Source organism: Pelodiscus sinensis, chromosome 1 (genome assembly GCF_052426305.1).
Source record: "Pelodiscus sinensis isolate ZL-2025 chromosome 1, ASM5242630v1, whole genome shotgun sequence".
Taxonomy (NCBI): Eukaryota; Metazoa; Chordata; order Testudines; family Trionychidae; genus Pelodiscus; species Pelodiscus sinensis.
This window is the reverse complement of record NC_143052.1, coordinates 31,104,993-31,118,582: the sequence shown is the minus strand read 5'-3', so window position 1 is coordinate 31,118,582 and position 13,590 is coordinate 31,104,993. Positions and strand designations below refer to the sequence as shown.

Here is a 13,590-nt window from a genome sequence, read left to right as displayed (position 1 = left end):
GGCCACTGTCAGAAGACAGAATACTGAGCTCGGTGGACCTAGGTCTGACCCAGTATGTCTATTTCTTGTGTTTTTACTCATGGGAACAAATACATGAAGAAGACAAAGTTACCTACTTAGTACAGTAACTTGAGTTCTTTGAGATGTTTTGTCCCTAGAGGTTCTCTACTTCCCAACCTCCTTCCCCTCTGTAGCAGAGTCTTTGACTATACAGTTGAGAATTACATGAGGGATGTCTTCCTCATATGGGAGCATGAGGAGTTGCTCTGCATACGTGCAGGCCCGTAGACACTGCTTTGAGAGTGCACAGACAGATAAACATTCTATAGGGGCGCACCCATTCAAGAAAAAAACATCACAAAGAACTCAAGTTGCTGTGCAGGTAAGTAATCTCTCCATCTGTGCACTTTCAAAGCCCCCATCCTCATAGTGCTAGGACTTCATTAAAAAAATTTTTTTCAGACTTACAAGCCGTCCAGGAAGAACTTAAGAAATACAAGTAACAAGGGGTTATAAGAAATGTGGCTGAATTAAAATACTATGTGTCTATCTCTGTTTTTCCAGACAAATTACTACAGGCCACAAAGCAGTGACGCCTGTTATCCATGTGATTGCTTCCCTTCTGGTTCTCAAACTCGCTCCTGTGACCTGGAGACAGGGCAGTGCCCTTGTAAACCTGGGGTGATTGGGCGACAGTGTAACCGTTGTGACAATCCTTTTGCTGAGGTTACCATTCAAGGCTGCGAAGGTACCGTACAGCTTAGCCATCTACTGCTCTAACATTTTTTAAAAGTCCACCAGTGCTATTACTTACGGAAATAGACGGAAATTAATTCAAACTAATATTTTATTAATTTGTGCCAAGTGAGGAAAGTGCTAGGTAAGAAAAAAGCAAAACATTCTTGTCTTATTATTTTTGAGACACAGATACATGAATCAGTTTGCTAGCATCATAGTAATGTTAAATTGTGAGACTGTACAAAAGTCACTCCTGCTTCCGCTGCCTGTTAAAGATCAGCTGTGTGAAGGACTCTATATATAATATAGGATATGACTGCACCATGCTTAGGGTGCCCTCTGCTGTCCTAGTGATGATGCCACATTGACAGTGGTTTCAAACTGTCTTAATATTTCACCTGCCCAAATCTCACAACTGTAAGATTAAGACAGTTAGGGTAAAGGCAGGTGGAAATTTGTACCCAGAACAGTGGCTAAAGCTGTAAAGTTTGTATAGTCTGACATCCAGAGTTGAAAATTCATAATGACCCTTCTTTGGCACATATGTCTTTGATCATATGATTGCAGGTTAAAGGTTGGGGAACACTGGTTTTGAAAAGAGAACAAATATAAAAGGTTCCCTGTGGAAACTGTTGGAGATTTCAGTAAGGTTAAATGCAGGGAAAGCCTTTCTGCAGCATAGATGTATTCTTACTATCAATGTTAGAACAATTGCTTTATTTCTTTTTCCTGTCACAGTGATTTACAATGGGTGTCCCAAAGCATTTGAGGCTGGCATTTGGTGGCCACAGACCAAGTTTGGACAACCAGCCGCTGTACCATGTCCCAAGGGATCAGTAGGTAAGTTGACCGGGTAGAACATTAACATTTTTATCTGAAGCTCTGCCATGGGAAAAAATTAGAGTGATAAAACATGTATACATAGAGAAGAATTTATTCAAAATGTCTAGAGTTTGAAGTGTAGCTGCTGGTTGTCACAAGCTGAAGGGTTTATCTAGGCATAACTTCCATATCAAGAATTAATTAAAGCACAATCAGGTTAATCAATGAAAGACAGAATATTAAAAATGCAGTCGATAGACAAACAAGTGAATGTAGTATGGAAAAGAGAATCTAAAACAATATCTGCAAATGAACTCACTCCATTGTTTCATTTTCCATTGTCTATATAGTAATTATATGTTTTGTTTTCAGTAAATAATGGATTACACATGACCTGTAGTGATTTTACTCAGGTAGACAGAGATAAAATGTGGAGTACTATTATATGGTAGCTTCAGGGGGGTTATTTATATGGTGTTTGCTTTACTAAATTTATGCTAATATAAATTCAGAATTACAATGTAGCTGAAGTTTTCCATCAAGCACTTTACCTTTATGCGTAATTTTAAATTCTTGATTACTGCATTTTATGAAGAATATAACTAGGGGCAGATGACCGTTTTGCGGGGCCCCGGGCAGCATAATTCCACGGGGCCCCCCCTTTGCCACGGAGCATGCACAGTGACACCATGCGCATGCGTGGCAAGGCCACGGCGCATGCGCGGGGCTTTCTGAAGCACGGGGCCCGGGGCGGCCGCCCCGTTCACCCTGCCCTATATCCGCCCCTGAATATAACCATAACTTCTCTTTCTGTATGAGGAGTAATAGCTGCAGGTTTGGGCTGCATTAAAGTTTCTATCTAAAACATTGATTATAATAGATGCATCTGTGTTTCCACCGTTTTGTTATGACTACTGTCCTTTATAGATAGATAAGATGTAAGTAGAGTGCATGTGTGTGGGATGAAGGAAACAAGTGAATGATAGTCTGATATAAAAATTAAACAATGACATGTTTCCAAACAAGATTCTTTTATTAAAATTCATTGTATATTTCTGGAGTCTGAGCTTTTTTCTTAAATAAGTATTACTGATGAAGAGAATAGGGAGAAAGAAAGGTTCCTGGATGGCAAACACTAGCAACTGTTAATGTGAGTGTTATGTTTGTCTGCTAGACTACAACAGTGGACTAAAAATAAGAGTATTATCACATAGCTCATGGAGACTTTTGTGGGAAATGAAATCTTTGTAGAGGCTTATCTCATTTCTACACTTTCCAACTTGTATCGTTCTCTGAGTAAAATGAACTGCAAATGATTATATAACTTTTAAAATTAGCACCATGGAGTATCAGTATTGACGCCATACGTTTGAGGAAAGTTGATAGCCCTTGAGTCCCTAGTTCTGTGCACTTCAGAGCACGTGCGGGGGAGTACATTTAATTGTTTAATTTTATTTAAATTTTCAACTACAGATCAGTCCTCCCTGGTCCAACACCCTTGGGACCTGACTGGTCCCGAAGAAGGGAGTTTGTCAGACCTGGGGAGGCCAGCTCCTTGGGCCACTGGGCTCCCAGCTCTGGCCAGTCCCAGTGCACCAGGCTCAGCTGCCCCAGGTCCACTGGGGATCTGTGGCCAACCCTGGCACTGCCCCAGGGCTTTAGGGACTCTGCTGCCCCCTGCTGGGGCTCTCTCAGCCAGCAACAGCCAGACCAGAGAGGTTCAATCTGTGGTATAATGTTTTGCTTAAAATAAATTTTCATCCGTGGTATTTGCACTCCTCTTGTGTTCTCTTGTGTTTTCTAGTCAATGACTGAACAGGCAGAGATGTCTATGGAGACAGCAGATTTTAAATGATAATTTTAGAATGGGTGGGCAGTAATTTTTAATGGGGGCTACACCAAGATTTTGGCAAGTGGTCAAGGGCTGCACTTCTGTGGAGAGTACGCAGGATCTGGGACAGCAGGTGGTGTGTAGAAGGGCTTGGGATAGAGGACTAAGGTGCAGGAGGAAGAGTCCAGTCTGAGAGGGAGTTTGGATGAAGAAGGAGGTTATAATCTGGGTCAGGACCCCTCCAGGGTCTGGGAGGGAATTGTGACCTGGGAGAAGGGGGGGAAAGAGGGTGCAGAGGGTTTGGGTGGTGAATGGGATGCAGGGTGAAGGAGGGGTGTAAGTGCAGGAAAGGATTCTGGCATGGGGGAGGGGTATAGGAGGGGAGTGCAGGGTCTGGGAGGTCGTTTTAACATGGAGGAGGTGGGGAAAGGGGATACAGAGGGCTTGGGTGGTGGCCTAGGGTGGGTAGTTGGGGAAGAAAACGGGGTGGGGTGCCAGAGGCAGGCTCTGGCTAGGAGTCACTTACCTAGGTGGCCTTCAGCCAGCAGCTCTGCAGACTCCCCCTGCCTGTGGGCTGTTCCATGTAGCTCTGCTCCAGCATGAGGAGGGAGGAGGCTTCATTCACTGCCCCTGCCTTCAGCAAAAATTTCAGCTCCTATTAGCCGGAAACTGGCCAATGGGAGATTGGAAATTTTGCTAGAGGCTAAGGACAGCATGCAAAGCTTTCTCCTCCCTGCCCAGCTAGCAGAGTAATTAGGGGTATGTCTACACTAGCTCGGTAGTTTGAGTTAGGTAGGCAAATGAGGGCAACCGGAGTTGCAAATGAAGCTCGGGATTTAAATATCCATTTATTTCATTTGCATGCTCCGCCATTTTTAAATCCCCCTTAGTCCGAACTCCGTGCCCGGATCTCTAATTCAAACTATCTGTACTCCTCGTGGAACTACCTACTCCGTGCCGCGTGTAGCCGCAAGCATGGAGTTCAGACTAAGGGGGATTTAAAAATGGCGGCACCCGGAAAGATGCAAATGAATATTTAAATCCCGGGCTTCATTTGCAACTCTGGTTGCCCTCATTTGCCTTCCTAGCTCGAGCTACCGAGTTAGTGTAGACATACGCTAGCAGCCTGATCTTTAAAGCGGTTTCTCCTGCCCTGTAGTAAGGGTGCCAGAGAAGCACCCATGGGCCAGATCCCGAAGCTTGGTGGGCCGGATCTAGCCCACTGGCCACCCTTTGCCCACCCCTGTTCTTGAAGATCCAAAGAAAGCAAATTTTGTATTTGCAAATGTAGGTATTTGAACTGGAAACTTGAGCCTGGAAAATACTCAGGTCGTCAGGGAACAGAAACAGTATCTCAAGATTATGTATCCAATTAGAGATGAGGAACATAGTTACAATTATGGAAAACAAATACCTACAATCAGCTGTTCACAAAGCATCTACAAACCAAGAGTCATATGTAGAAATTAGTTGACAAATAATTTCAAATAGTGAATAAATTAAAATGGAAATCTGCATGCCAACAAGTCCAAATGAAAAAAGGAAGTTACTTTTGTTGCTTACAAAATGTTCACTATGAACCATATGCTTAACTGTAATCTTTTCAGTGCTCACATGTTGCGAATCGCCGTTAGCATTTATCCAAGACCCACTGGACTAAATTAAGGAATAAAATCTTACCTATGTAAGATAGCTGATTCTCTCATCTTTGGTGTTTAGGAATTGCACAGTCTTTGTTAGATTCACTGTATCTAAGGGTATGTCTACACTACAGCGCTAATTCGAACTAACTTAGTTCGAATTAGTTAATTCGAACTAAGCTAATTCGAACTAACGCATCTAGAACTAAAAACTAGTTCGAATTAGCGTTTTGCTAATTCGAACTAGCACATCCACATTAAGTGGACCCTGAAGTGCAGTTAAGGATGGCCGGAAGCAGTGCCGGCAGGGCATCAGAGGAGGACTTAGAGCGTGGAGCTGCTGTCTCAGGCTAGCCGAGGGCTGTGCTTAAAGGGTCCCGACCACCACCCCGGACAGACAGTTCTCAGGGGTGCCCCGCTTGCAAAGCAGTCCTGACTTGGAGTGCCCTGAGTGCCCACACTGGGCACATCACAGCACTCGGCCATCAGCCCGTCTGCACTTGCCGCAGGCTGCCATCTGGGGAGAGGGGGCAATTGGGGGGCTGCAGAAGAGCTTCCACCCCGAAAAGCCCGCAGAGCCAGCCCAGTCCTCCCCATCGGGGGCTCGTGCCCCATTCCTCCCTCACCTCCTTCCACTTACCCTTCCCTAGCCCCTCTTCTTGATGTACAAAATAAAGATAACGTGTCTTCCAAAATGGAATCTGTCTTTATTGAACAAAACTGGGGGAGACTGGGAAAAGGAGGTGGGAGAGGGGAAGAGAGAGGCTGGGAGAGGGGAGGGCAACTAAAATGATCAGGGGTTTGGAACAGGTCCCATATGAAGAGAGGCTAAAGAGACTGGGACTTTTCAGCTTAGAAAAGAGGAGACGGAGGGGGGACAGGATAGAGGTCTCTAAAAGCAGGAGTGGGGTGGAGAGGGTGCATTCAGAAAAGTTCTTCGTTAGTTCCCATAAAGAAGGACTGGAGGACACCAAAGGAAAGGAATGGGTAGTGGGCTTCAGACTAGTAACAGAAAGTTGTTCTTCACAAAGCAAAGAGTCAACCTGTGGAACTCCTTGCTGCAGGAGGCTGTGAAGGCTAGAACTGGAACAAAGTTGAAAGGGAAGTGAGATCAAGTCATGGAGGTTGGGTCCATGGAGTGGTATTAACCAGGGGGTAGGAGTGGTGTCCCTGCCCAAGGTTTGTGGAAGGCTGGAGAGGGATGGCATGAGACAAATGGCTTGGTCACTGTCTTCGGTCCATCCCCTCCAGGGTCCCTAGGGTTGGCCGCTGTTGGCAGACAGGCTAGTGGGCTAGATGGACCTTTGGTCTGACCCAGGATGGCCATTGTAAGCTCAGGGCTCAGGGTTGGGGTCTCAGTGGACCCCCTTGATTCTCTTGCACACCTGCTCCTGGGTGGCCAGGCTGGCAGCTCTCCTGCCCAAGCCGGCCACTTTCCTGTGCCTAGTATGGAGATCGTGGACAAGGTCCACGATGTCCGCACTAGCCCAGGCGGGTGCCCGCCTCTTGCGGTCCCGGGCAAGCTCCCGGGAGCCGCCAGCCTGGTCCCGGGAAGAGGGGGAGGGCTGGGGGGCATCGGGTGGCTGGCTCGATCCGTGCCAGGTGCAGGGTCTGCTGGCTGGGTGCTGGCAGGCTTGCACCTGGCACGGGCATCATAGCCAGCCCGTGCCCCTTTAAGGGGTGCGGGGCCGGGAGGGGGGCAGACGAGTTTCCCTGGTGTTGGCCAGAGTGGCCACCAGGGAAACCTGGGAAGGGCTTGCCTCCCACTAGTTCGAATTAAGGGGCTTACACACCCCTTAATTCGAACTAGGCTTAATCCTCGTGGAATGAGGATTACCTAGTTCGAACTAAGCGCTCCGTTAGTTCGAATTAAATTCGAACTAATGGAGCGCTACTGTAGCGCCTATGAAAGTTAGTTCGAACTAACGTCCGTTAGTTCGAACTAACTTTGTAGTGTAGACATACCCTAAGTTACTTAATTCATCAGAGGATGTTTGGCAGCTAGCATGAGACAGATGTAGACAGAAATCTGGATGCAAACATAGACCATTGCTGGAGAAATCTGTTCATGAACAACAATAAATCGTATAACTTTCCTGAGGCTGAGGAATGCTAATTTGCAAGGTGAAATATGTGGTTTTCTTTAAGAAATTTGAAAGTTAAAAAAATTGATTTCCTAACAAATTCTGTATTGATTTGTGAAGAACTATTTAAGATTTGTATGTCTTATAAATCCTTTGTTTTATTTTCTTCAGGGAATGCAGTTCGGCACTGTAATAGCGAAAGAGGCTGGCTCCCTCCTGAGCTTTTTAACTGCACCACCCTTATCTTTGTGGATCTTAAGCTCATGGTAGGCAATGTTTTCTTGTACTTAGCAGGCCAGAGTATTATTGACCTGTCCAAAACACTGTAGTGTCTACATATAATGAACATACTTTGAATAGAAGAAATTATTAGACACATAGTTTCCTAAAAGTGGTGATGGCTACTAGGTCTGTATTCGTATTTGCATACATCGGTGTCCAAAGACTCAGATATTCACTGTGGCACCCAGTCACACTTCATTAATAAATTGACTTCAGTGAAGTAATTGACTTCAATGAATATCTGGCTCATCATTTTCCTTGGGCTTCATTACAATTTGCCTGAGTTTTAGTAATGCGTTGGTAAAGCTCCGTGGAGATATGCCATCCTGTTTTTAAGTGCTCATCTTTAGCAAATTTTGTCTTGCCTGCTGGGAAAGCCACATGATGTTAATGTACACACTAAATAACATCCCCAGTCCCTGTTATTTTCTCTAGTTCCTACTTCTAATGCTCATCATCTGAACCACAGTCTCCACCTTGATACCATCAGGCCCCCTCTGCCAGATGGTGAACCTTCAGGCCTTGCATTTCCCTTTAGAACCTTTGCTCCTCTCTGACAGTTATGCAGTTTCTATTGCAATGGCATCTTCTCTCCTTTCCATGTTTGGATCAGATGATCCTCTGTCCCATAAATCTCTAGTTGATGGAAAGCAACAGTGTCTCTGTAACAGGAATGACTGAACTAAGACTGCTGCTAAATTGTTTTCCTTTTTTTTTTCTCCTTTCCACTTCAGATTGAAAAACTACATCTCAATGAGACCAAACTGGATGGAGACAAGTCTATACAGATTGCCAAAGTGCTGCAGAATGCTACCAAGTACACCAACTCCTTGTATGGGAATGATGTGAGGACAGCATACCTGTTGATGATCAAGGTCCTGCAGTATGAGAGCCAGCAGCAGGGGTTTGACCTAGCTGCAACAAGAGATGCAGAATTCAATGAAGTAAGCTGTGCTTGTAGGTTCTTATTGATATATTCATTTAGAAATTCATAAATAGATTCACCTCAGAGCCAGACAGAATAAATGTACCAGTGAGATGTTTAATCTGTCTCACAAATTATTCATTCTTCTGAATAGTTTGAAATGAAATTTGACTAGGTAGGGAACAGCGTTCCCTCTAAGCTGTGTGGCAGCACAGCTTTACAGGTGGTTAATCAGTCCCACCCAGTCACAATCTCAAGACTCTATGCACTGAGCTGATTAATCACCTGTGAAGCTGAGCTGCCACATAGCTTAGAGGGAACACTGGTAGGGAATGAGACTTTAGGTAAAGTCCACCATGGCCGTACCACACACAAAGCAGAATTCTCCAAACTAGAAAGTAATTGAAGGAAAGCGCTGATATTGAGTAAAATCACTTTGGTGCATTCTGCTCTTTACTGGAAAACCAGTCATATATTACCAAACTTGTATTTTAGTATTTAATACATAAAATGCACAAAGGTGAATTAGCTGTGAAAGTGGGTTATCCCGTTTTCCTTTGACTAAATTTAAAAATCCTTTTAGAGGAGTGTGTAAAAGGAGTAAGTGTAAAAGGAGTAAATGTATCATACCTGGTCTGTAATGTCCTGTGTAGCTATTTCCTGACAGAAAATTCATACACAATCAGAATCCTTTCTTTATGTCTTTGTAATTATAACTGGTCTGTTACTGGCTCTGGAGTTTTATATGTTGTTTTCATTAGACCTGAAATAACATTTTGACCAGCGCCACCCTGCAGAATTATTTAAAAACTTTTCTGGTAATTTTGTATTCTGTAATAATACTCTTTTTCTGTTTGTTTACCCACAAAAGAGCGCTAATAGACTGCTTGTGATGGTGCTAATTTGCAGACAAATATCTGTCAATGATGGCATATCAAAGTCTAAAAAAACAAACTTTAAAAATAGAAAGTTCATTGCAACTTAGGAAGAAAGAGTGTGTGTACACTGCACCATTATTTCGAGATAACTAGTGTTATTTTGAAATAACAATGTGAGTGTCTACACAGCAGTTCTGTTATTTCAAAATAAATTGGAAATAACGGACAGTTTATTCCAACTTCTGTAAACCTCATTCCACAAGAAATAATGCCTATTCCGAAATAGCTATTTTGAAATAAGGCACGTGTAGACGCTCCACTGCTGCTATTTCAAAATAGCCTCTCACCAGGGCCATTCGAAGTTATTCCTCCCCAGTGCCTCCTGGGGTTCTAAATCAAGATAGCACATCTACATTAGGGAAACCTGCCTCAGACTAATTTTGAGGCTTCCCTGCAGTGTAGACGAGCTATTTCGAAATAAGCTATTTCGGAATAACTATTCCAGAATAACTTATTTTGAAATAGCTGAGCAGTGTAGATGTACCCAAAGCATTTTCCTCACTGTTGTAGAAAATTTCTCAGTATCTTAGGTTATTCAATTTGCAAATTATAAAAACTTTTTAAAAAGTTCACTTTTTTAGATTTCACAAGTTTTAAGAGATTACGGTTTTGAGACAAACACCGTGCCAACAAAAACTTATAGCTTCAGGCACTGGATTTGGATGAATTTACTCACCCAAGCCATGAGATGGAATTGAATAAGACCTTAGCAATTTTGTTAAATAGAAGTGTGAATACAAAGGAAGAGAATTAATCTACCTTTGAAATTTTGACTTCTATTTATTTAAAACATTTTCATGTACCTAGCCATAAAATACCAACTATAATATTTAGAGCCCTGCAAATCTGTGGCTATTGCTTTATATCCACAACTGTGTGTATTCGCAGCTCACTTTTGTGGATACAGATGTGAATACGCATTTTGGGCACATCTACATAGCAGGGCTCAAGCTGAAATAAGCTACGCAACTTGAGCTACATCAATTGCGTAGCTTAAGTCGAAATAGTTTATTTCGGCTTTTGGCACTGTCTGCACAGCAGGAAGTCCGAGTTAGAGCACTCTTCCTCCAACTTCACTTACTCCTTGTAAAATGAGGGTTACGGGAGTTGGAGTAAGACGTCTTCCAGCTCAACATTATTTCAACATTATGTTAAAATAATTACTTGCTGTGTAGACGCAGACTGTTATTTTGGTATAATGTCAGTTATTCTGAAATAACACTGCTGTGAAGACATTGCCTTTTAGAGCCCTGCAAATCTGTGGATATATACTTTATTTCCATAAGCACTATCTGCTGATGTGGATGCAGATACCTGTAGCTCATTTTTGTGGATATGGATAAGAATACAAATTTTCTATCTATACCTCTGCAAATTTGCTGATATCCACTTTATATCTACAGGCATCCGCATCTTTAGATGTGGATGCATATATTCCAGGCTTATTTTTGCGGCTGCAGATGCAGATACAAATTTTGTATTTGTGCAGGTCTCTAAAAATTGGTGAGTTTTATTGCAGATGGCTGCTACCATATTCTGCTGCAGTGTGATTTTAGCTAATCATGTGATATATGGGTCATTTATAAAGAGTCCTTTATGTCATCTTAAACCAATACTTAAGAGGTATCTTTCCTCACTGCCAGCCAAATGAAAGTTTTTTGGAGGTTGACTATAGGCATGTCAGTCTAGGCCATTGTGCAGAGTAATTTAATTCTTGCTCTTATTGTATCCAAATGTATTCTTGTATTTTTTTTTTAGTGCCATACAACATACAGTAATGTTTTCTACATTTGCTCCAATAACTTTTTGTAACAGTTTCAGTGTTCTTGTTCAATTGAGCCTTAGTATTATTTTGTTTACTGCTTTTCCACTGTAACATTTTGTTTAGTATCATAATTAAGGGGTGTGTATGCAGTTTATCCAGAGCCTTTTTTCTAGCAGATTTTTATTTTAAAACCACATAGAAATGGAAAAATATATACTTTCAGTTTTCTTTCATGATTGAGTTTATAATAACATACGCATATTAACCAAAAAGATGAAAGACAGGGACTGATTTATAGATTTCTTGATGATTCTAAACAAATAGCAACCTATGTAAAATAGAATACCATGTCTTTTGTTTGGGAAACTAGATTTTTAACAAATCTTATTCATCTGACTTTCCCAGGGATGTTTCCTAACCACTGCAGCAATCAGTCTCATCTCTGTGAAAGGCAAAGCCAGTATGTTTAGGTTTCTCTTCTGAGTTGTCTTGATGGGCTTCCTGTTTAAAAAAAACAAAAAAAATTCCACCCTTTCTTATAATCTCTGATCATTGCTCAGATTTCAAATTAAAAACCAGAAGGGCTTTCTTATAAGTAAACAACCTGAAGGTGACCAAAAGGTGTGCATTTTTTATAAGGCTGAAGCAGAACATGTTGGGATCAAAATGTTTCCTTATGCGTTCACCTGAAGCAGTAATGCCGATCATTTACAATATTCCTCACTGAAATCTAGCCCAGCTAAACTCTCCCCATTGCCTTGTATTGGGTATTCTAATAATTTAAGTTTATATTTATTTTTGTTCCTAGAATATCATTAAAGTGGGTAGTACCCTTCTGGACCCCAGTACCAAGGAGCACTGGGAGCAGATCCAGCGAACAGAGGGAGGTACATCCAACCTACTGAAACATTACGAGGAGTATTTCAACACTGTGGCCCAGAACATGAAGAAAACGTACTTGAAACCTTTTGTCATTGTTGCCACAAACATGAGTGAGTATCTGTTGGAAACTGTCAGTGCTATTAGATGAAATTCCCTGACACTTGAGAGCTTCAGATATTGTTCGTTCAGTGGACCAGCAATATGTTCTGCAGAGAACAGCCAAAGGTGCAAGGCTATATAAGAGAAAAGCTCTGGCAGTACATCTACACAGCAGCTTTATTTCAGAATAACTGACATTATTTCGAAATAACAGAATGCGCGTTTACACAGCAAGCCATTATTTCGAAAGAATGTCGAGATGGAGGACTTCTTACTCCAACTCCTATAGTCCTTATTTCACGAGGAGTAAGGAAGTCGAAGGAAGAGTGTTCTTCCTTCGACTTCCTGCTGTGTAGATGGTGCCAAAAGCTGAATTAAGCTATTTCTACTTCAGGTATGCAATTGACATAGCTGAAGTTGCATCTCTTAATTCGACTTTTGTCCTTCTAGGTAGACATGCCCTCAGATGTTGAATCTGAAGGGGACAGCCCCCATCACTTTTTTCCCGTCGTGTTTAATTCATCCCTTAGCAGTGCTGTGTGAGCACTGAAAGAGCTCCCTGTTCTCTGGCTTGGAATCCTGAGCCAAAAAGCAAGCCACATGTTTCTAAAACTGTAAATTGTCAACTCATATTAGAACATTTGAAGATCTTACGAAGCTATGGGGTGGGTGTTCTATTCCAGAGCCAGAAGATACTTATTTCCAACATCTTGGAGAATCTCCAGACCATTCCAATAGTCAGAATATTATAGTGACACTGACACTGAATTAAGATTCTTTCATAAATATGAAACACACATTAATACATTCACTTTAGGCACAAGAATTTCTAAAATACCTCTGAAAACACAATTTTCAGTGGAGAACTTCTACAACCAATATATCAGCTCAGACTAAGCTATCAACAGCTAAGCAGCTTGATCTAAAGGACAGAACAGAAGACTGGAAGCCAGAACTTATTGATTTCCAGTCCTGCCTCTGACTCTAATTTTAACTTACTATGCGACCTTATTGTATTAGTTTCTCTTGATCTGCAAAACTGAGATGATAAGTCTTGCTACTCTACCTCACAAAGCTTATGTGGTAAGTAATGAGTTGATATTTGTACATAACTTTGAAAATATAATATGATTGATAAATGGTAAGTATTATTATTAAAATAAGCAGGAACATCTGCCTTGTAAGACCAGAAATTCTTATCAGCAAAATTTCAAGTAGAAGGAGAGGGAAACACAAAAAAAATTCCTAATCCAGCCTGTATTCCATTCATATACCAATAGGGATTTTATTCTGTGTGGATAACCGGAGCCTAGAAGCGAGAGCTGGTCTGGAATTTTCCATAAAAATGTGTGTGGGGTGGGGAGGGTACCAATGGAAAATGCTATTTCCACAAAACTGAAATTTTTCATGAGAGAATTTTTATTTTGCTAAACTGATTAGATTTTTTCATTGGGATAAGTCTGATGGACCCAAATTGAAACAATTTATTTTGACTCAATTCAGCATTGATTTGTTTCATGCCATGCTGCCTTATGTGGATTGTAGTTCAGTTGTCTCATATCCCCATTTTCCCCTATAGATCAG

The 13,590-nt window shown here is 41.9% G+C and overlaps 1 protein-coding gene across 4 annotated transcripts in view; it reads left to right on the top strand.

The window, feature by feature from the left end:
• Positions 1 to 13,590, top strand: part of CELSR1 (cadherin EGF LAG seven-pass G-type receptor 1) — a 277,024-nt gene that overhangs the window by 218,589 nt on the left and 44,845 nt on the right. For all 4 annotated transcript variants that reach the window (XM_075927708.2, XM_006120414.5, XM_075927707.2 and 1 more), the window contains exons 15-19: positions 565 to 748; positions 1,477 to 1,578; positions 7,287 to 7,381; positions 8,132 to 8,341; positions 11,834 to 12,017. In XM_075927708.2, the coding sequence (XP_075783823.2) occupies positions 565 to 748; positions 1,477 to 1,578; positions 7,287 to 7,381; positions 8,132 to 8,341; positions 11,834 to 12,017 (775 nt within the window). The remainder of the gene's footprint in view (positions 1 to 564; positions 749 to 1,476; positions 1,579 to 7,286; positions 7,382 to 8,131; positions 8,342 to 11,833; positions 12,018 to 13,590) is intronic.